Raw genomic sequence first — 23,229 nt, 5'->3', positions numbered from 1 at the left:
AGCAATACTGAAGTCTATATTAACAAATTGTTTTTCAGACAAAGAGATAGAAGTGTCAGTTTTATTTTACATTTCTACAATATTGACATTAATATACAAAACATGATTTAGGAAAAAAATTCATGTTAATTATAAAATTGTGTTGTCTTGGAAACTGAAGATGGAATAATTTCTTCAAGTCATGATGGGTGGGGAATGACAAAGTACCATGTGCAAGGTTATATGGCTCTTCTTTGCACAGCAAATTTTTTCTAGGTTTGGATGTAGCTACTGCTAGTCTGTGGTATCACAAAGGAGCCCCATTCCCTCCTCACACAAAGGCCTCTTGTACTACACAGTCACGTGCTGCTGAAGAAAATCAGGACTTCTCCAACATTAGAACTGAATCAAAGGCTGTAGATAACACTTTGCAAATAGCTTGTGCTTGTTCCTAAAAAAATCCAAACATTCACATTAACACTTTCTGAAGAACTTCTGAACGTCTCAAAACTCATTTAAAGGAGAATGTGACCTTTATCATTCTTTTGGCAGAGACATGCAAAATGGAGTAGCACAAGTGAGATTTAATTTGATTTCTGTGGTCTGCAGTGACATGGGGGAAGCTGTTTTAAATGAGCTCTTTTGAAACAAGTCAGAGTTGTTAGCTTTCAACATAGCATGACACTAGCATTCAGAAAGTCAGTTTGTGTGTTCCCCCAGTGCTGCTAAGGGGGTGTGTCACATCATAGCACCTTGACAATGAATTCTCCTACTCGTAAGAAGGGATCACTTCCCTTACTTATGAATATGCATGCATGCTCTACTACCAGAATTGTTACTCAATCCCTCCCTGCTCTGTCCGATCTTAAGAGATTTTTGTCTTTGAAAATACAAACGGAGGATTGTACTTAGCAGCTACAATAGTACTCTTTAGATTGCAAAGAGCTTTCTCAGGCATATACTTTCATTGGCAGTTTTAGGGAATGTAGGTATTTTTCCTCAAAGCTGATCAAATGCAGTCAGCAGGGCTTTTCTCCTTTCCTCAGCCAGGGCACATTTATACTCTTTCTTTTTAATTGAGCAATCCCCCTTCTGCCAAAAAGCCTTCAAAAGGGCCTAGAATCTCCCTTTACAATCAAAATACTGATACCTAAATTAAATACTATAAACATAAACTCTTACCAAACTATTGCACTGATATACCCAGAGGCTGCATTCTTCAGAGGCTGCATCTGTTGTCTTCAAAGCCAGTAAACTTTTTCCTGCTCCCAGACCATCATCATAGCAGACCATCCGTACAATTAAATAGAGAGCATGCCTATGTAACACATCCTGAAACCATGTGGCAAATAAAAGTTACTCTGGAACAGTGCAACAGCTATTTCAGTTTTCCACCTGTTTTGATTCTCTCACAAAAGAATACTTCAGATTTATTTACAAAAGAAAAGTATTCCTTGGTAAACTTATAATCTTTTAATTGAGAGTTTAGTTCAAGATTTAAAAAAATAAGTGGTGGTTTAACACAATTTTAGCTTTAATTTTTGCTTCTATATTAGAATTGCATTCATATGTGGACTATATTACTGCCCATACTAAAAAAACCCACACATTCGTTTCCCACCTATCCTCACTTGCCCTCTGTGAGTAGGACAGGCAGTACACTCTACCACTAGCACAGAGGTAACTTAAAACCTTAAAACAACTATTACTTTTCCAGTATTTTTCCAGACAGTCCCATCTCAGTTCTGGGAAGGGTACAGGCAAGAAACTGTTCCCAGAAGAGGGTATGGACAAGGTTAGTTGCTTTGGGGCAGGTGGGGTGTGGGGGTGTGGTAGCCATGTGGCTGTAGCCAGGCCACCTGTGGCCTGAGCCACAGCATGGGTCCTGACTCTTGCAGAGATCTAGCCTGGGAAACTTGCTGCTCTGCACAGCAGTTGCAGGGTTTCACCATAGTCCCAACAGTTCTGATCTTGGCCATTCCACAAAAGGATTGGCTGATGCCCCATACAAGGTCTCTGCAGACCTATGCTACACAAAGCCTTTCTTCTCAAGCCATCCCACCCAACCATTAATATTCATCTGGTTTATTCCAGTCATACCACCTCTTGGGTCTTATGACTTCAAGACAGCTCTTTTTCTATGTTCATAGCATTGAACACCTTGTCCCTATCAAGAGCTGAAGGGTCTAAAGAAATGTCCACTTTGATAGAGAAGCTGTAAAAATGGACATTGAGCTTGATGCTTGCTATGAAACCCTCAAGGGAGAGCCCTCTACCAGAGCTCCCGAGATCACCTTGCTGATCTCCATCCCTGACATTCACTCAGCAATCGCTCACAATTATTCATACCATTACTAACTACCATACCACACAGAAGGCAGCTGGAGCTGATGTGGGACTTACTGGATCAAGCCTCCAGTCTCTGTATGAAAGATGCCAAGATTTCCGTCCAAATTACTTGTAACTTCTTAGAGTTACTTGCTTGGAACTTGCTACAGTGCTAATGTGCATGTAGATTATCACTAAAAGAAGGAAGGATAGCATTCTTTAAAGTACACAGTCCCCCTTAAATTAATTTCCTCCCCTTCTTCCAGTATGTGGCTATGAGGGGATTCTGCAGCTGAGAGAAAAATGAGATGGCAGATGGACACACTGTGCCATAGGTGTATGTACATATATATAATGTACAAATACACAAAATTGGAATGTGAAGAAGGCCAAAGCCTCAGTGTGACTTCTATAAATGCTTCGCCTTTGGTTTCTAGTGGTTGCATCCACAAACACCAGAAGTGTATGAGTGAATTACATATCTGTACATATTTCAGTCACTAATGAAATAAATAATTTCTCAAACGTTGGCTGAAATCCATGAGGAAAAATTTTGTATCCTGCAATCATTCTCTTTTTTGGCATCTGAAATAAATAGCTGCCTATTCACCTGCAAAGGTATCTACAAATCACAGAACTCTCACCTTTCCCCCAAAGTCATAAAAGACTGAATTCTTTGTACAAATGCAGAGAAAACCTTTTCATCTTGGAACTCTATGAAGAGAGTTAGGTGGACTAACACAAGGACAAATTAAATGTCAACAGTGACACAGATGCAAAAAGCCAGAATTTGGGAAGCAGAATGCAATGCAATAAAATGCCAGTGCAAGCTAGCTTAATCACAGGCGGCTTTATCAGCTTGTGCATGCTTTCAGCTTGAAGACAGAAGAATGATGGATAAAAGTCTTAAAATTACCTATTTGATTGTTATCAAAGTACAAAAGAATTTAAATAATAGTGTAACCTATATTCTTAATGAGAATTAAGAATTTAGGAGCACAGTAAGAACAGAACCCAAAAGAATTCAAAGTTTGAGTAACAACTACGACACTTCCTCCCAGGCATTAGAAACAAGTGTTTTATTTTCTGAAGGGACCAAATGAAACTTTTTGGCTCCCTTCAGAGTATTCAGCTATTGAGCAATGCTACTCACTTTCCTCATACTCAAGGCTTTTATGAAGAGGCATTGCTGGGTTGTTGATGGGTCATGACTTCACAAGGCCAAGTATTTATGGTATCTGGGGCTCTGAGGGCAACCAGAAGGAAACCACATGGCTGCAATACAAAGCTATGCAAGGGCAACTGGAGGGCCCTGGGGAAGAGACCGGATTTTTACTTTTAGCAAAAGAGCTACTTGAAGAGTGCTAAAGGAAAATAAACTACACTAGGAAATGATGCAAACAAAAAATACGCTTGATCAATAAAGTGGAATCATGAACTCCCACTCCTGAATTAGGAGCACAAGGCTGGAACTTTAAAGAGGAAGACAACTCAGGTATTCTTGAAAAAAAAATCCTTTGTTTTTTCCTCTTGACAATAACATCAGCAGGAATTGCATTACTAACTCAGGCTGAGGAACCTGTGGTCTTGGCTACCACAGTCATGCTACTTCTCCATGTGAGAGAATGGCAGAACAGCCACAGAGGAAGGAAGATGTGCCCAAAGAGCATAAAGGCTTGCTTGCTTTTTGTCTGGTGCTCTATCTCAAAAGGAATAGATTTTTGTCATAAATCCAACCAATCCAACCAGGAAAATACAGACAGCCCTGAGGAGATACGACACGAAGCTGTCAGAGCCTTTTTGTTCGTTTGTTTAACTTTTGCTTAAAGCCAGAATTGACATTTTGGTCACACAGATCATCTATCAGAGAAATAAGTAAAAGCACTTTTCAACTCTCACCGAAAAGACAGTTTGCTGCAAATCACTTACATACTGATCAGATGTTGAAACTTTAATGCCATATTTGGAAACTCCCATAATAAACTCCTCTTCACCTGGAACAAAAGGTAACTTTCCATCTTGCTTTGGAGGGAAACAAACAAAAGCCTTTAGTGCAGACAGAAGAACATGAACAACAGATACATAATAGAAAATGGGTTTATGTGTACTTTAGTCCACTGGATCAGAAACATCACTAACCCTGCTTGTATCTTGCTGTGTGGAGTCTGCCTGCCACTCTTGCACTCGTCCAATCTCTTAACGTTATGTGAAATACATTCAGGGGAGGCTCGGAGGCTTAGACTGGACATCAGGAAGCATTTCTTTACCAAGAGGGTGGTCAAACACTGGAACAGGCTTCCTAGAGAGGTAATCAATGCCCCAAGCCTGTCAGCATTCAAGAGGCATTTGGACAATGCCCTTAACAACATGCTTTAACTTTTGGTCAGCCCTGAAGTGGTCAGGCAGTTGGACTAGATGACCGTTGTAGGTCCCCTCCAACTGGAATAGTCTAGTCTATTCTATTCTAAATATTACATGATTCCAGAAATTTATCATCTCAGGGGAGAGTTTGGTACTCTGGTCAAATCAGATGGGCTGAAAAATAATGCATGCCCTGTCATGATGCGCTGACCCTGGGTGATCTATGTTCCACACTGGCAGCAGTTTTGTAATTGTGCTGTAAAAATAGTTTTAGCATATATTCAGATATTTGAAATGTCAAGTTGCTGTAAGATAAACAGACATTCTGTGCTTTTAAAGCTACAAATGATCAGCTACCTAATGAGAACAACCAGTTACAGCTTTTAGCACAAAAATAAGTATAAGCAACCACAGTTTGGCAAGGGTGACCCAAATATTATTCAGGTTCTTTGGTCAGAGGTTCATAAGTGATTGTAAGCAGAAACTTGACATTTTCCTCTATGGGAAAACCTCTACAGTACTAAGGAAATCTGGAGGAGATATTCTTTCCTGGTTACTAATCCTAGCAGTGCTGAAGACAATATAACAACTTTCAGTTGGGATACTTGTTCAGTAGAGACTCATCAAAAGGGCCTTTGCTCTGAGCCTGCTTCTTCAGAACAGCTTTTTGGGTGCATCTTCTCCAGTTGCTCAATAGGATGGAATTGAGCGTGACAGGTTTTGAGATTCATAGCTTAATGTTTTTTAAAGTAAGCTATTTTATTCTACTAAGTCTAAAATTTACAAAGAAATATGTTAGATCTCGTGATAATATGAAAGAAATATACCTAAGCTTAAGATGTTCTGACGTTGCTGGTATTGTCTTTTGTAACCCACTTACCTGTGCAACATCTATGTAATTTATCAAGTCCAATGGCCCTTCCAGACTTTTGCTCTCATTATAGTTCAATTTTTCAATGGCACCAACATATTTAACTCTGAATTCTGCACAAGTATCAGAATTACTATTGCTTTGTCCTGCAACAAAATAAACCAAAGCAATTCTGAAGAATTCCAGAACAGTAATGCTATTCTAATTGGTGTTAATGGGGCTAACTTACTAAATTCCATAATTTTTGCAGACTTTCATCAAACACTTAACCTTACCACAGTATATTAATTCCTCTCTTTAATGAACTGTCCTGGGTTGATTCAGAACAGCCCTTGGTAAAGGCAACAGTTTCGTATGAATCCATAATACAACACTGTTTATACTAATTAAAATTTGGAGTTAACAACCTTGAATCAGAAAACATAGAAAAGCTGGTTCTACTTTTATATATATATTTGTTTTAAATGAACTGTTTGGTCCAACAGTGATACGCTGTCATCTGTTGAGCAAGAAGAAGTAAAATTAAATCTTACTTCCATTATTTCAGTGCAAATGTAAACTCACAAAAGCAGGAAACATAGCTCCCAGAAGATTATACCAGATTTAGGCTGTGTAACAGACTGGTAATGCAACTAAGTTTTTCTTACTCAGACACTTCACTTCAAAAACAGTGACTTAATCCTAAATGAACCATTAATAATACTTTAGAAACCTAGAGCTATGCATGAATTAGTCAACAGGCTAACAGATTCACTCACAATTATTGAAAATACATACTTTAACCTTTTCCATTTTCTGCTCTTTTATACAAACACACATAAAGTTAATACTGTTCCTTATCTGCTCAAACTCTGATTACATACCTGAACTTTTTGTGGAGTCTGTATCTAGACTAGCCACAGTACTAGACCTGGAAAGTCCCCCAAGACTGGAATCTACAGACTAAGAAAAAAATTCGTATCATCAGAAAGTTACTGAGAACATAGTAACAATTCACTTTTATATGCCCTGCCTAAACTCTTTTTTTTTTTTTTACATAAACTAGTGTTTATGTTCTAATTACTTAAGCAGCACTGCAAAATGGGGAGAAAAAAACACCACCACCTATTTCTTTCCTGAAGTTATCTTTCTGCCTCATTGTAGATTAGACTGATACAAATTCAGCAGGAACCCCTGAGAAGTCCACAAATATTTTGAAAGGAGGAGGAAATAAAAGAAAAAGAGAAAATGAACCTTAAGGTTATGTCCAGACTTTTCTGGTACTGCATCTTAACTTGAAGAAATTGACAACTATATGCTTGTCACCAATGCTTGAAATAACATAGCAGTGCAAGGGAAGTGAAACGGCACCTTGGAAAATCCAGAATATTCAACTGATCATTCCAAAACCTATCAGACAAAATGGACACATTATTCAAAATGAAGAATACTTTTTAGAGATACTGAGTAACCAACTAGTACTGAAGAATAAACTCATTCCTGGTACCTAGCACCAGGCACCTTCTTAAAGACAATATTAGTACAGAACAAACATACTACATTTTCCTCCATACCTTACTATGTGCTGCCAGAAACTCTTGTGTTTGTGGGCTTCACTACAGAAGCAATCAAGCATTCATCTCAGAATACAAGGGCTTTATAATGAATAGGGTTTTTTAACTCTCATAAAACAACCTGAGGAATAGTAGAAGTAGGAAGTTCTCCTAGTGCAACATGGCATTTTATGGAAATCACATCCTACCATCAGTGCAAGCAAACCACTGAACTGTCAACTTGTGCTTCCATAAACAGAGTATATACCAAATTCAACTTACCTTGCTTTTAGTACTGATTTCACTGCTTTGTGAGCTGCTGCTGCTGTGTCGTTTTTTTCCTTTTCTAAACATTTTTTCATAATTGGATCAAGGAAGATCTTCTAGGTAGGAAAAATAAAAATTAAAGCTGTCATATCATCAAGAGAAGGAGTTCCTGGCAAACAGCAGAGTGACTGTATCCAAAGTGGACAAAAACTGGAAACTTGTAAAGGACTCTGAGAATGGAAGTAGGAATGTTCCTCTGGTGCTCTTCATGTGTGACTGGGAAAGGTCCCTCAAGCTCTCTGCTAAAACTTCTCCATCCTTTTGATTCATCAAAAAAATCCTGCCACCCAGTTTACAGACTATTACAAAGGTCAGTTTCTAATGTGTATAAAGATACAGATTTAGAGACAAGACAAAATTTAAAATGTATATTCCCACTTAAAAGCATTAGATTATTTTTATTTGTAACTACAACCTAAGCGCCCTACAAAGTGCATCCAATGCAATCCCTCCTCCAGAGATTATGCTCCCATTTAAAAAAAGATGAACCCCCAAACCCCTACTTCTGAAGAACTACTAATTGTAATACTTCTAGGAGAAACCATTACCACTTAACAGGTTCCTGAAACTTAAAGCAAAAAGCATGTTACATGTACTGCCTTAGAACTGAGTTACTGGCAGTTCTGAGAGTATTCCAGAAGCGTTTTTTCCTGTATCTACCCTACTACTTCACTTGCTGCACTTAACATTTGGCCAGCCAGTGTCAAGAAGCAGGATGCTGGCTCCCAGTCAGGAAGTGCTGAAACCCTACTTCCCAGCTTCAGAGAAGAATATTTTAATTACAAAGCTTCAGAAATTTTGAGCAGATGAAAGAAAGAGCACAAAGGAGGAAGACAGCTCACACTGCAGAAAATAATGGAAGACGCATAAGGGGAAGCTTGGACCTGCGATGCAGTGCTGGACTACAAGTCCCCAGACCACTGCTGTGTTGGCCATGAAGCACACACTTGGTCCCTGGCAGACCAAAAGCCACTCTCAGCGACAAGGGGTGCAGCAAGGCACCGCGGTACCCTGCACACCCACGTCCCTCGGGGCTCCTTCCAGCCACCAACACGGAGGGGCTGCTGCTAGAACGCAGGCAAATCCGCTGGTTCTGCCGGTCGTCTCTGAGGAAGGCACAGCTCAACACTCGCTACTTCGCAAGCTTTTTTAATACGAGGCGCAGAGAAGCTAGGCTGGGTAGCACCGCATCCCGCGTTTTGTTCTGTCTCCTTCCCGTTCGATACCTCTATCCCCAAACGATAACCCGATCAATGATAAACCGGTAAACCCTCTTCCCACAGAAGGGCGAGAGGCCGAACCCCAGGGGGCTGGCGGACGGCAGGAGCGCGGCCCCTGTCGCAGCAGGCGGCAGCAAGCGGCCGTTTGCCCGCTCCCCTCCCCCGCCTACCGGGGGACGCTTGGTGTCAGCCCCTTCCTCCCAGCGCCGCCGCCGGCACCTCAAAGACCGCAACAGCCGGGCGGACGCCTCCTCGGACAGCGCCCGGGCCCCGCTAGCTGCCGGCCCCTCACCTCCGCCCGCACGCACACTTCCACATCCGGGTCGCTCCGTCCCCCCGCAGGCGCAGGCACGGCGGAAGCGGAAGGCGGGCGGGGGGACGGGTGCCGGCGGAGCTCACGCCACCATGTCGGCGAAGCGGAAAGCCGAGGCCCTGATCCCGGCGGAGGAGAGCGATCAGCTGCTCATCCGGCCCCTGTGAGCCTTCGGGGCGGGCGCCACGGCCGGAGCGGCGCGTTGGGCCTGGGGCGGGGGTCGCCGGGCGGGCGGAAGCCCCGTCCCGCGGGGGTGGGGGTGCCCCCGGCCGCGGGCCGGCGCCTCCCCCGGGCGCCGGTTGTGCCGCCGCGGCAGGTGAGGCGGGAGCGCGCCCGGAGGGAAGCCCTGCTCGAGGCCGCGAAATCCCCGGCTGCTGGGGGGGTGTCTCCCCTCCCGGCTTGTCGCTTGCTCTTGCAACGAGCAGGCAGCCCGCAGCCTGCGGGATAGCGGTCACACCCGGTTAGAAGGGTTGCGTCCTTTCCCTTACGCGCAGTTGAAGTGTTGTCTGAACAAAAAACCTCTTTTTTGCTTTTTGCACTTCGACAGCGTTGTGTAGTGTTCCAGGTTGAATTTTTCTTTCTCTGGTAGAGATGCCGGTGCAATTTGACGGTGTTTCTGGTAGGATCACAAGAGTTGTCTTCTGGACAACCTGAAGATGCTACTTCAAGCTTATTCAGCCCAAGGTGATCTGTTACTTAAGTAAACTTTCTGTTCATTATACATTTCAATACTTTGAGAGTCGAGTGCACAGGCATGCAATAAAAACCAGAAGAGACTAAAATAATTTCCCCAAACAGATTCTTTTTATTTCTGCTAGGGTCTCATTTCCATTGAGATAAATATAACTGTTCAGTTACTTTAAACACCTGAGCTTAAAAGGACTGTGCAGTCATTATTTCCACACAGAAATACAATCCTACTAAAGGCATCCAGCATACAGTTGCATCTATACATTGTGCATTGTTTTAATTTTGATGACTTTGACATCCTTTTGCAGAGGTGCTGGCCAAGAAGTAGGAAGGTCATGCATCATTCTGGAGTTTAAAGGAAGAAAAATAATGGTAATTATGGCATTAATGTATTTGTATGCCCTGTCATTACAGTACTTAAGATCACAAAAAGATGTTACAGATTAAATTCAGCCTCTGCACTGAAGTCAGCCACTGTGGTAGAAGAGGCACATTTTGTAGCTTTCTGGAACAATATAGCATACATGATAGTAGGCATTACAGAGGCTGTCATGTAAAATAAATCCATATCCCCAAACAGAATGTATGTGTCTGAAGTGTGGATTCTAAAATTCACACGTGTTAGGTTTCAGTGGAACTTAAGGCTAATGTTTCCCAACAGTTGTGCATAAACAGTCACATATAAACACATACATGTTCTCTTTCCTTTTTCCAGCTGTCGTCTGAGATGGTGGCTGAAATAACTTGCATACACTGGTTCTGTGTATTCAGGTGTTGTTGAAGGTGAATGAGGGCTTGTGTAGGTACAAAATTATAAACAAAGACTGGAATCTTTTGAAAGATTTCCCAGTGGAGATAAGTCATTTAGACAGAAGCCCAAGATGTGAAATCTAATGCTAAAAGCAGTGCTTAAGATAAAAATAGGTTTTTTTGCATGATGCTAAAAGTTACCAGTCACTAGTAACTATATTTTAGACCAAAATGGAAGAGGGGTTTTTTATATGTTCTGTTAGAAGCTTTAACTTTGTTTTATTTTTCAGCTTGATTGTGGAATCCATCCTGGACTGGAAGGAATGGATGCTCTTCCTTACATTGATTTAATAGATCCTGCTGAGATTGATCTCCTCCTAATTAGTCAGTAAGTTGCACCTAAAACAACAAATATACTGAGGTCATGGTCTGAGCTGTGTTCACTTGTAGGTTATTAAGAGAGGCTGAAAATAGGTGTTATATAGATGGTAGTGGCATGGCAAAATTTAAGGTTCCAACTTTTTTTAAATTAAGGATGTTTGGTCACTTTTGACATTACAACTCCCCTCTGAGCTCGCCGTGACGTCTGACTTTTTTATAATCTGACCTGCTTTAACACCATTGTGACAGCTTCTAGTATGAGTTTTCCACACAAAGACTTCTGAAAAGTATTGGTTGTGGGTTTTTGCTGTATTGGCTTTGGACAAAAAAGGTTCTCAGAGACTTACACAAGCTTTGAATGTCATTTAAATATTGTCTAGGGGCTGAGAGATGAGGAGAGCCATTTCTAAATTATTTAACCAGTAATAACTGGTTCTCTATAAAATCTTGAGTTTTCATGGTGTATGCTTGTTCTACCTGTATTTCAAAAGCACTTCTTTAAGATAGGTCAAGCTAGAAGTGTGGCCAGATAATTTTATTATAGTAGTTCATGTTCTAATCCATGGTGTCCAACATGCAAACTGAGGATCACGTTTGTTAGCTTTCTTGTATCTTTGACATTTATTGTGTTCCTGGTTCCTGTTATTTTTCTCCCTCAAAATTTATATGTAAATTACAGAAAAGTTAATTCTGAAATTATATGGATAAAACCTTTGCAATTAATGGAGAATTTCCTGTATTACTCTTACCTTTTCTTCATTACGTTTCTAGTCACTAGCATACAGAATATAGACCAGCATGGTTAACAACAAGGTTGAAAATTCTCTTTCTGGATTTTCGGATTTTCGTGATGCTATGTTAATCCAGTGAAGTAGTGAATTATATGATATGTATTAGTGTTGTGTCATGTTAATGTATTAACTGGATTTGTGTGTCTATTTTAAGTTTCCATTTAGATCACTGTGGGGCTTTACCATGGTTTTTGCAGAAAACAAGTTTTAAAGGAAGGACGTTTATGACTCATGCCACAAAAGCTATTTACAGATGGCTTCTTTCAGACTATGTCAAAGTCAGGTAAGCTGACCCTGGGGTTGTCTCTTCAACTCCTGAATTATTTCACCTATATATCCCAGAGGAAACTTAAGATGAACCCACCAAAGGTGGCTGGATGAACCTGGATGTTGCCACAAGTAGCAACATTATAACCAGTTTAGAAGTAATGAATCATTTTACAGCCTCATGGATAATGTGTGTCTCAAATAATTTCCTATCAATAAAAAAATAATAAATCTTCCCTTCTTTCCTCTCATTCTTTTCATTTGCCTTATTTGGACCTTTAATAGTATCCCGTTTTTTCCCCATCTGTCTTTCTTAAGACACTCTTTTGTTCTCATGCTTTTTAATGGCTGTTTTTTCTTAAGCTTCACAGAAGTAGTGAATTTTAAGCCCCTAAAGATACAAATCACTCTTCAGGACAAGGTCAGATTAAATATTAAATATACAAAGAGTGCTCTGTTAGTTACATGTTGTTGGGGTTTTTTCTCTTTTTTTTTTTTTTTTCTTTCTTCTGTTACATGTCTTGACATATCTTTTCTGTGTGAATGCAACGCTCCTGAGCCTATCTCAACTCAGCAGATTCTAGCTTGGGTCAGAAACCTGATAAACAGTCCTCTTTTAACTTGTTTGCTCTGGGCTGATGGGAAAAGTGTGGTTTAGTTTAGTTTTTGAGGACTGTTACAAGCGGAGTGGCGGATTTCTGTCCAGGGCTGGGAATCTGTTGGTACTTTTAGACAAATACAGAGCAGATCCTGAACTGAAAAGACTAGTCTAGCATGGCCTTTCAAAAGAAAGATGCTTTATCTCTTCTTAGGTGAACTTCATTAGAGTATCTGGACTTGATTTCCAATGTAGGAGACGTAGCGTTACTGAATGGAAGTCTTACTGTCAGCGGGGGAAAATCCAGGGAAAGTTTTTTCCAACTGTTACATATTCTAAGCTGGTAAGATGAGCTGATATTTAGCCATTTCACTTATATCTAGTAATATATCAGCGGATGACATGCTATATACAGAAACAGACCTTGAAGAAAGCATGGACAAGATTGAGACCATCAACTTCCATGAAGTGAAAGAGGTGGCAGGAATCAAATTCTGGTGTTACCACGCAGGCCATGTTCTGGGAGCAGCCATGTTTATGATTGAAATAGCTGGTGTGAAGGTATTTTCTTTTTATTACAAAGTTGAAATCATGCCTGAATTCTAATGTATTCATTAATTATTTATTATTTTCTGTTAAGCCCCACCACTGTGGCTGGAGCTGTCAGATAGACTGGGACTCAAGTCAAGGTGGGAGGCCTTGACTTTAGACCATGTATTTGCTTATTGATTAGAACTAGCAAGTGACATGTGTATTGAACCAGGTAGGATGTTTGGATTTTATGGCAGTGAGTTACGAGTCAGACTTGGAACCAGTAAAAATGTAGTTTTTCTGCTGGTCTGCTCAGAGGTAGCTGATAGCTGAGGCAGTCTTATGGAAGCTGCATTTTAGTAAAATCTACGAACAGATGTTTGGTTTTGTAATTCCGATTTACCATGTCTGCCTGTCTTGATGCTTAAATGGCATTTGTCTAAGTGTGCGAGTTATATTTTTCTCATAACATTCTTATGCTAAAGTACCTAAAGAAATAGGATTATTATTAATTTTAGGCATAGAGAGATTAAATAAGTCATCCTATAATCACAGGCAGCACTGTGTCAAAACCAGATACATGAAACTAGTCTCATGAATTGGAGTGCAGTAGGATAATCACTGCCCAAGAAAAGTTTCATGCGGCCGTGAAGAGGGAAGAGAGATGGTGGTCCTGAGCTTTGCTGTCTAGTAGGACTTTGTTCATGGTTTATAATGATTGAGGATTTTAAAAGTTTAAAGTTTAAAAAAAGTATAGAAATAGAACTGGATTTACAATGATTACAAAAAAATTTAGATCTCTTACTGCCTTTTTTGCGGGTTTTTTTTCTGATTAAGGCATGATGGAGAAAGAGATTTCCCTCTTGCTATGCATGACTCAAATGGATTGAGTTTTAATATCCATTATTTTCTTTAATTCCCTGTGAAGCAAATGAGAAAGGTGATGATAGATTACTTGTAGACCAGTTATCTGCTGTTGCTGACTATGTTTTATTATTATTCACATTTTCATCCAAGGAATGATTGTTAAGTAAAAAATACTCAGTTTTCAAACCATTATTTTGGCCACAGAGAGCTGCATTCCACCCTGCAGTTAAGAATCCATTAAAAATTACTAACAGTTACAAATTACTTCTTCGTGTAATGGGGAACACGATCATTCCATTTGGAAAATCTGCTAGATTATAGCCTTTTCTTTTACTGTCAGAAAATCTTAGAAGAATTTTTAATAAGTAATTTTATTGGATTATTCGTTATATTTGCATTCTGATATGTAAATGCAGTTTTACCTACTTTTTACTTCCACTTAGGACCTGCTGTATTTTCTGTTATGTCAGTTTTTACTTCTTAATGGTCAGTACATGTATGGAAAAGGCTGAAAATGGCACCTTTATATCCCAAACAAAAAATAAAATCTTAATAATTGTTTACCTAGTTCTGTTGGAATTATGGTACTGCTTGAATTACCTTTATTTATTGTGGGTAAAATATTTGTGTTGTAGTACTATTGACCTAATCTTGTAAGCACTGTCTACGTGAGAGGAGTCTTCAGTTAAAGTACAAGTGATCTTTATATCATAAATTCCTTAAAACCATCTTTACTTAAAAAATATCATTCCTATACAACAGCTTTTTAAAGACTGCTGACCTGGTAGAACCTGTAATTAGAATAACTGCTTCTCTTTGTCTCCAATAGCTTTTATATACAGGTGATTTCTCAAGACAGGAAGATAGACATCTGATGGCAGCTGAGATTCCCAACATTAAACCCGATATTCTTATAATTGTAAGTTTTACAAAATTATTTCATTATATTACGAATTAAATTTGTATAGGGGTATTACTTAAAGCTAAAATGGAATGAGAAAGACTCATTTAGTCTTTCTCATTAGTGGAGATTTAATGGTAGTACGTGATTTGTGTTAAATGTCTGAATGCTTGGGTGTTCAGTACACTCCAACATTTCTTTTCACTCTATTAAAAAGTCTAGTTTTCATTTTATAATTCTTCTGATGAAGCTCCTTAAGCCTCTAGACAAACCTTTTCAAGACGGGAGATATATTAGGTTTCGATTGGTGTTTGCTAGATGTGTTGTACAAACCCCAATTTAGCCAGATATTTCTTTAGTAGATCCTAACCTACTTCCAACTATGTTTAGAATTTGTCCTGGGTAAAAGTAGCCTGTGTGTTATACTGTATTTTTTGTTTTATATTGTTTTGGTTTCTGAGCAATATGGGTTTATTCTGAATCCATGTTGGGAAAATCAGAAGCTCAGGGGAAACTTTAGAAGTAACAGTTTTATCTGGAAATGAACAGTAGGATCTTTGAGAGTAACACTTAAAATTATTTCATTTATTGTGTCCCTTCGAACTGCTTTCTGTAACTAATAATGTCATTTCAAGTCACATCAAAATCTTGTATTTTGTGTAATTCCTATATTGTAGGCTAGGTGTTTCTAAACTGTGGCACATGTACCACTAGTGAGCCATGTTAACATGGTAATACCTTCATCAAAGCAGTGGCAGCATTTCTACTTAGGAAAATAAGTATGTTAAATTTGAAAGCTCTTAAAAGAAGCATCAAAATTAATAGCATTGTTGGGGTTTTTTTCCTCCCCCCAACAGGATTTGTCTTTCCAAATTGCTGGGAGGGGTTTGGGAGAGGGGAAGTTTTGGTTATTCATCTTAGTGGAGGTGGTTACGGGAATTTGGGGGTGGGTTTAAATTTTTCTCTTCACCTTTCCTTCCCCTCCCCACCATGTTAACACCAGTATGTTTTTCTGCATTTTCTTGTTGGATTCAGAGCAGAAGAGCAAGAATTAGTGTCTGTGTCAGTACTTTTAATATTCGGTTTCTCTATATGTAGGAATCCACATATGGTACTCATATTCATGAAAAAAGGGAAGAACGAGAGGCAAGATTCTGTAATACTGTTCATGACATTGTAAATAGAGGAGGTAGAGGTCTTATTCCTGTGTTTGCCCTGGGACGAGCTCAAGAACTACTTTTAATTTTAGGTATGTACCTTTCCAGCTCCTCTTTATAAAAGGCTATAAAGTTAAATGAGAATGTTTTCATGTGCAGTCTTTCAGATATAACAATTTTTTAAGCAACTCTTCAGCCATTTTCCAGCATGTTAATTACCTGAGAATATATAATGCATGTTTGTTCAAATGCAAAAAATCCAATAAACCAATCAAGGCAGTTCTGCTTTGTGAGGTAGGACGAAGACATAGAAAGGAAAGGGTAATGGCATGGTAATATGTGTTTGACTTTTGAATCTTGTTGAACCAGGATTTCAGCAAATAGGGACTATTATTACAGCTTGAAAAGTAAGCAATCACAACAACTGTTCTATTTAAACGGTACTGCTAAGAAAAGGTGTATTTTGTTGCAAAGTTTCACTATCTTTGCCCTTTAGTTCAGAAACCTATATGAAGAATTCATTATAGGAAAAACTGAAAAGACCATAACAGTCACTTCCAGCATTTCTAAAGTCCTAATGATAATGGGAAAGCAAATTAGGCTTTGTTAAGAAGAGCAAAAATGGAGGGGTGGGAGTGGGGGGTGCAGAGTTATACATGATCATAACAAGCCACTTCACATAAAATATATAGGTAGTTGTTACAAGGTACTTCGGATAAAACAGTTTTTAAATACATAAAATATATAGGTAGTTGTTACAAGGTACTTCGGATAAAACAGTTTTTAAATACATTATTTCCAGGCTTCTTTGCTTCCTTTTAGCACATTTAATTTGTACTATGTTAGGTGATTTTTCACTAGTCTTTTTGTTCATGCAAATGCTAGCAAGATCAAAAGGTAACTGTCTCCAAATTAAAATACTTATTTTTAGGAATATTGAATCTAAAGTGTTACCCAATATACTTGAAATTCTTCTCACTTTCTGTTTCAGTTTAGTTCAACATTAGAAACTAGTTTGTTTTCAAAATGTGTTACTAGTCTATTCAAATATTAATAAATTTGGATCTAGGCATGGGGTAATATTCGATGTTGTAGGATTATTTACTACTTATCATTGATTGAAGGTTTTTTATTTTATAGAGGAGATAAAAACTGAACATTTTAAATCTTGTGTAGCCATTAGTTTGTAATTTGTTGGCCTCTCCTTGCTGTGTGTAGATATTAAAATGAGTTTCTAAAGATAAGCTTGTAAACACATCTAGTAAAGCTAGACATGCAGTTGGATGCTTAATTAGATGGAAAATGCAATCGCATCTCACATGCCTACACAACTGAGCCCACAGACTTCTGTGTTTGTTTTTCTTCTTTCCACAAGTGTATGACAAAAAATAAAATACTGTGTTGTGGTATAGATAATTGTGACAATGAGTACAGTCTTTTACTGTCACTCTTAAGTCCTGCTGTTGGTTATCTTTTATTGGCCGTGTCCACCTTACACTTGGGCTTATTAAGATAATCATGGCAGTGAGCCTTTCTGACATGTTCTGAATAGCTTTGTCTGCAGATGAAAAATGTTAGGTTAAAGCTGTATCATTTTAAATGTATAAATACAACCAAAAGAGTGTACCCCTATTTTTGGATTATTGTTCCTCACTTACGCAATATAAATATGTTTTAGACTAGCAGAACTGTATCCAAGTGGGAAAACAAATAAGTTATGTTTGTGTAGCTGCATTCAGATCTCTTCTTTGTGTTTAGTAAACGTTATGGCTACTGTCATCACTGATAAAATAAATTGTGGTTAGTGAAGGCTTTCTTCCTGGTTTTGTTTGTTAAGCTTGTAAAATATAACTGTTGGTGATATACAGGAAACCAGGCTTGATAACTGGGTGATACCTACATGCCTTGAACTCCACACATTTGTTTTACAGAATTTTGATACAGTGAATTCTCACCAACATATCTATGTGCAGATGTCTCTACCTGTTAGATGTATAATTAATATTTGACAGAGACATTTTAGCTTTATTGCAGTGGTGTAGTAAAACTTGCATTGTTGTAAATGTAGATTTATTGCTGTGTAATACCGTGTACACTTTATACTTTGTAGCTGAAGTCGGTGGTTGATTGGAATTTGACCTGCCAAAAATATCAGAAGTTCATCTTTTTCATGTTTGTTTGCCTGTTTGTTTGTACTAGTTGTATACATTTTTAGTTGGTGATTGCTTTTTCTTCTTTAGTAGAGCAGGTGAAAAAAAGTAAGTCTGTGATTTGCTGTAATAAAAATAAAAAAACCCACTGCTAAATCCATTTTACAAGAAGTATTAACATTTCTGAGAAGCATGCATTTTGGAGATAATGCTTTGGACAGGGTTGTGTGGTTTTTTGGTGGTTACAGGGGTTTGTTTGGGTTTTTTTTCATTGTTTTTGTTTTTTTAGATGAATACTGGCAGAATCATCCTGAACTCCATGATATCCCTATATACTATGCCTCCTCTTTGGCAAAGAAATGTATGGCAGTTTATCAGACGTATGTCAATGCCATGAATGACAAAATCCGCAAGCAAATTAACATCAACAATCCATTTGTTTTCAAGCATATTAGTAATCTGAAGGTAAGCTTGAGATAAGGTTGTCTTACAAAAGAGGAAGGGTGACAGAAGAGTTCGTATTTGCTGAATAGTTTGCATGTTTACTATCCAATAGATTCATTAGGTACAGGTTTATATGTGAGTTATCTGCTATCCCAGTATTTAGAGGGCTGGCTGAGGGGAGCTTATGCCCCAACTTTTCTTCCTCTCTAGATCCCTGTGCTTATGGTTTGCTCTTTATGGGCATCAATAGGAGGAACTTTCCTGCAAAGGGCACTTTTTATGAGGATGGGATACAATTGGTGAACATAGGGCTCTATTTGTATGTTGTTCAAGGGTGCAGCTAGGCTGTCCTTCATTTAAGTGAGTTATGGTAACTGATATTCATGCTGTTTGTCCATTTAGAGTATGGATCATTTTGATGATATTGGCCCAAGTGTTGTGATGGCTTCCCCAGGTATGATGCAGAGTGGCTTATCTAGAGAGTTGTTTGAAAGCTGGTGCACAGATAAGAGAAACGGAGTAATTATAGCAGGGTACTGTGTTGAAGGAACACTTGCTAAGGTGAGTTGCTAATGCATCACAACTTCTTCATATGAAGTAGTATTCCATGTTGTGTTTAAAAAGAATTGGCCAATAGCAACTTTATACGGATTTACTGACAACCTGCATTGTCAGGTATGCATAATTATGTAGTGAAAACTTACTGCTTTTGGCTAATACTAATGAAAAGTACAGAAAATTTGCATATGGCTATTTCCAGTGATGTTATACAGAATAATCTTTTCTAGGAGCAGTTATCTTGTCATGAGAAAGAATGAGCGATACTTTTCTCCATCTTTAGACCCCTCCACTGTTTAACTTTTTGAGAGGGGTGCCCTAACCCTAATTATAGAGGAGTAGTTAAATCTAACACTGCTTAGGTGTCAGAGATCAGACTGCCTTGCACATGTTGTGCCACTGTCTGGTTGTAGAGAATGAAATCCTTCCTTCCAAACTCCCGCAGCTAAGGGCAACCAGAGCATCTAGTTTTGCCTTTAGAGATAGAAGTCACACACTTGTTATAATTTCAATGTAAATTTGAGAGAGATGTATCTGGAAGAAGAATGAACTCCCAGATCTGCTGAGGATGCAAAAGATGAAATGTTGTGTGTTGTGCATGTTTTTTTCATTTGTGAGTGTGTGTGTTGTGAAATTTGAGAGATTTTTTTCAGTTCTTCATACTCAACCTGGCTGCCAATATTATTTCATTGATTTTTGAAATGTAAAGCATTAGTTATATGGTGTCTGTAGGAAGCTTTCAATTTTTTATTTAAAGTGCTCTTTTATTTTTCTAGCACATCATGTCTGAACCTGAAGAGATCACAACTATGTCAGGGCAAAAACTCCCACTGAAGATGTCTGTGGATTACATTTCTTTCTCTGCTCACACAGATTATCAACAAACTAGTGAATTTATCAGGGCCCTGAAACCTCCACATGTGGTTAGTATACATGCTGCCATTTCTCCAGAGTGGGATTCATCAAACTGGTTCACAGCCTTGAAGCATCAAGGCAGGTACTGGTGTCTATCAGTAGCCAGTATCCCTATGCAAAGGTGGAGATTTTAACCATTTTTCGTCATGTTACCTTAGCAAAGTAGAGGAACTTGCTCTTGACTGTCTGCATGTGGGATATCTGGGGATGACTTTCAGGAAAGTGGTATGGTCCATAACTAGTTTAGCAGTGTTTTGTACAAGTAAGATACAGTATAGGACGGCATTAAGTTGGGGACACTGGTATTGGAATAGTTCACTGGAATTTGCCCCAAAATAAACAAGAAAACATTGATTTGAAGGTATGTAGCAGGCACCAAAAGACAAAGGCAGCACTTGCGGGTAAAAGAGTGAGTAAATCACAGGGAGCAGGAGGTGTGAAAGACCAGAATATGAAAATGGGGACTAGGATCTGAAATTTACTGAGGCTGGAGGAGAATCAGTGTGCAAGCACAGGTAAGAAAGAAGAGAAATCATAGCAGAAGAAGAGGGGATTTAACTTGGCAAAGAAAATTGTGAATCGCGAACTGTGAAGCATCCTCTCTGAATTGCATGTTTATTATGTTTATATTTATCTACATGCAGACACAAAACTGTAAAGCTAACTAGATTTTATTGTTGAATTTAAGTTAATACTTCCCTTTCATAATACAATGTGTTTGTGTTTGAAAAGTTAAATGGAGTTTCTGTAATGTGTTCTGCTTATTTGCATGTTTTTTTCCACTAATACTCAGGATCATGAAATCTAGGCCTTTGAATGATGCATAGAATTCAAAGACAAACTTAGAACTACGTAATATAATTAAGCTAATGTATCATATATTGTGATGTCATGAAATTACATTTTTATAAAGATGAGGTACATGACAGCAGTTTTCTTGGATAATTTGTTTACCAAACATGTCTGGTTGGACAAATAACTGCTGCTAAAAGAAAAACTGTCTTTCCTATAGATTTTAGTTCATGGTGAGCAGAATGAAATGGCCAGATTGAAAGCAGCATTGATACGGGAATATGAGGATAATGATGAAGTTCATATAGAAGTTCATAATCCTAGGAATACTGAAGCTGTGACATTAAACTTCAGAGGAGAAAAACTTGCCAAGGTATAAAATCAGTGTTTTATCTGTACAACAGTATTTTCATCTGGGATAAAAACTACACATTTTCTTCCAAGCCTCTATTTTTAATTGGGTTTGGATCATGTATGTTTCCCAGGGACTCAACCTACGTGAATGTTTTGCGTTTAGTGTTGTATTTGGGGTTTAGTTTTGGGGGATTTTTTGGTGGGTTTTTTTTTTTTGTTTGGCTCTTCACTCTTCCAACTTTTTCTTGTGTTACATCTCAGAATGTTTGTTGGTTACTCTAACCTTTTATTTTCAGAGTTAATATTATACTATGTTTGATTTTTCTGAGAAAACTACATTTCATCTTCTGCTGGTTTTGGCTGGGGTAGAGTTAATTTTCTTTATAGTAGCTGGTATGGGGCTATGTTTTGGATTTGTGCTGGAAACAGTGTCGATAATGCCAAGATGTTTTAGTGATTGCTAAGCAGTGCTTACACAGAGTCAAGGCCTTGTCTGCTTCTCACCCTATCCGACCAGCACGTAGGCTGGGGGTGCACAAGAAGTTGGGAGGGGACACAGCTGGGACAGCTGACCCCAACTGACCAAAGGGATATCCCAGACCATATGATGTCATGCTCAGTGTATAAAGCTGGGGGAGGAAGGAAGGGTGGACATTCGGAGTGATGGCATTTGTCTTCCCAAGTAACCCTTATGTGTGATGGAGCCCTGCTTTCCTGGAGATGGCTGAACACCTGCCTGCCCATGGGAAGCAGTGAATTAATTCCTTGTTTTGCTTTGCTTGCATGCATGGCTTTTGCTTTACCTATTAAACTGTCTTTATTTCAACCCACGAGTTTCTCGATTTTACTCTTTCCTATTCACTCTCTCCCATCCCACTGTGGGGAGAGTAAGCAAGCAGCTGTGTGGTGCTTAGTTGCCAGCTGGGGTTAAACGACAACACATTTCCATAGCAATGAATACTTCAGATTGCCTTGTTGCACTATGTGTGTTTTTTCTTTCCAGGTGATGGGTTCTTTAGCAGATAAGAAACCAGAGCAAGGACAGAGAATTTCTGGAATCCTAGTTAAAAGAAATTTTAACTATCACATCCTTTCTCCATGTGACCTCTCCAGTAAGTAAAGACAGTGATGTGCTCAGTAGGTAATTGAAACTTACTGTATCTTTCTTTTTTCATTAAAACATATACAATACTGGGTTTTTTTATGTAATTTTGTGTTTGGTAAGCAGTTAGTGAACAGCTTGGGTTTATTTTGGTTTAGGTTTGCCTAAAGTTCTGAACTGTTGTAGTGAGAAGAAAAGCATTCAATTCATTGTCCACTGAAGTTTAAAATCTTCTCTATTCTTTCTGTAACAGAGAAGCAGCAAAATTCCATTTCCCTTCTAGTTACTTAAAACTTCTTCCTCTGCATGAAATGGCAAAAAACATGCCAGTGAGAACAGAAAAGCACCTTGTTCAATTGTTCTGCCAGTTTCTAAAATGTTACTAGTTTTTAGTGTAAAAAGTTACAGTACAGTGAAAATATTTGTATGTTGCTCCTATGCTATTTATTACTAAAGAAATTGATCTGTTTTCAAAATAGAAGAGTAATTATATGTATGGTCAGAAGAGCTTGAGGGAAAGAAATTCTGCTGTCTTAGTTCATTGTTTGCCTCTAATGGGTATGATAAAATAACAAGCTCTTGCTGGTTTCTTAACCACAAATATATTATTTATCGTACAATAGATGCATGACCCCTATCTTTACAAATTGTTCTTTTCAACCCTCTGTCTTAAATGTATCAATGCCATTATTTATCTATAGTGGCAATTTTATTTTTTAAGAAGTAAAAGGATAATTTTTAATACGTACTTTTTAATACGTACTTTTAAAAATTCTTTCAGATTATACAGACTTGGCGATGAGCACTGTAACGCAGACACAAGCCATTCCATATACAGGCCCTTTTAATCTGCTTTATTATCAGCTACAAAAACTTACTGGTGCGTATTTGGAAAGACATGGTCATGATTTCTAGCGCTCAACTTGTTTTAAAACAACAACTTCCAGTCTTCAGAAGTCTTCTGAGTGGAAATTTCTTCGCCAGTAACTGAAATGCCACAATTTCATATTTTACAACTTTCATTAGATTATGCAGCTTCTGCCAAATCCA

The 23,229-nt window shown here is 38.5% G+C and overlaps 2 protein-coding genes across 7 annotated transcripts in view; one reads left to right on the top strand and one right to left on the bottom strand.

The window, feature by feature from the left end:
• Window positions 1–47: 47 nt before the first annotated feature.
• Window positions 48–8,961, bottom strand: ITGB1BP1 (integrin subunit beta 1 binding protein 1). Of its 5 annotated transcripts, none has more exons than XM_075049174.1 (7): window positions 8,911–8,961; window positions 7,354–7,454; window positions 6,403–6,481; window positions 5,549–5,685; window positions 4,207–4,329; window positions 1,162–1,311; window positions 48–430 (listed from the first exon to the last, which is right to left on the bottom strand). In XM_075049174.1, exons 2-7 carry the CDS (start codon window positions 7,423–7,425, stop codon window positions 359–361), a joined length of 633 nt encoding a protein of 210 aa, XP_074905275.1. In that variant the 5' UTR covers window positions 7,426–7,454; window positions 8,911–8,961; the 3' UTR covers window positions 48–358. The 5 variants fall into 5 exon arrangements, with proteins under 5 accessions (XP_074905275.1, XP_074905272.1, XP_074905276.1 ...); XM_075049171.1 differs by having other exon boundaries at window positions 8,789–8,922; XM_075049175.1 differs by having other exon boundaries at window positions 4,237–4,329; window positions 8,789–8,922.
• Window positions 8,951–23,229, top strand: part of CPSF3 (cleavage and polyadenylation specific factor 3) — a 21,873-nt gene continuing 7,594 nt past the window's right edge. Inside the window, exons 1-13 of one of the 2 annotated variants that reach the window (XM_075049168.1) lie at window positions 8,951–9,094; window positions 9,930–9,993; window positions 10,662–10,759; window positions 11,698–11,826; window positions 12,792–12,969; window positions 14,636–14,725; window positions 15,806–15,956; window positions 18,304–18,479; window positions 18,861–19,019; window positions 19,793–19,939; window positions 20,944–21,096; window positions 22,081–22,189; window positions 22,961–23,059. In XM_075049168.1, the coding sequence (XP_074905269.1) occupies window positions 9,024–9,094; window positions 9,930–9,993; window positions 10,662–10,759; window positions 11,698–11,826; window positions 12,792–12,969; window positions 14,636–14,725; window positions 15,806–15,956; window positions 18,304–18,479; window positions 18,861–19,019; window positions 19,793–19,939; window positions 20,944–21,096; window positions 22,081–22,189; window positions 22,961–23,059 (1,624 nt within the window). In that variant the 5' untranslated portion in view covers window positions 8,951–9,023. Of the gene's footprint in view, window positions 9,095–9,546; window positions 9,616–9,929; window positions 9,994–10,661; window positions 10,760–11,697; window positions 11,827–12,791; window positions 12,970–14,635; window positions 14,726–15,805; window positions 15,957–18,303; window positions 18,480–18,860; window positions 19,020–19,792; window positions 19,940–20,943; window positions 21,097–22,080; window positions 22,190–22,960; window positions 23,060–23,229 lie in introns of those variants that run through there. The other variant, XM_075049169.1, reaches the window with a different exon arrangement.

Source organism: Buteo buteo, chromosome 17 (genome assembly GCF_964188355.1).
Source record: "Buteo buteo chromosome 17, bButBut1.hap1.1, whole genome shotgun sequence".
In the NCBI taxonomy this organism is placed as follows: Eukaryota; Metazoa; Chordata; class Aves; order Accipitriformes; family Accipitridae; genus Buteo; species Buteo buteo.
The sequence above is the reverse complement of the archived record's forward strand: the minus strand, read 5'-3'. Positions and strand labels throughout refer to the sequence as shown.

Coding starts and splice junctions, on each gene's coding strand:
- ITGB1BP1 (XM_075049174.1), bottom strand. CDS start 7,425: ATGTTTAGAAAAGGAAAAAAACGACACAGCAGCAGCAGCTCACAAAGC. Junction 5,686..6,402: donor AGACTCCACAAAAAGTTCAG/GTATGTAATCAG, acceptor ATTTTGTTGCAG/GACAAAGCAATAGTAATTCT. Junction 1,312..4,206: donor TGCAGCAAACTGTCTTTTCG/GTGAGAGTTGAA, acceptor ACATGGTTTCAG/GATGTGTTACATAGGCATGC.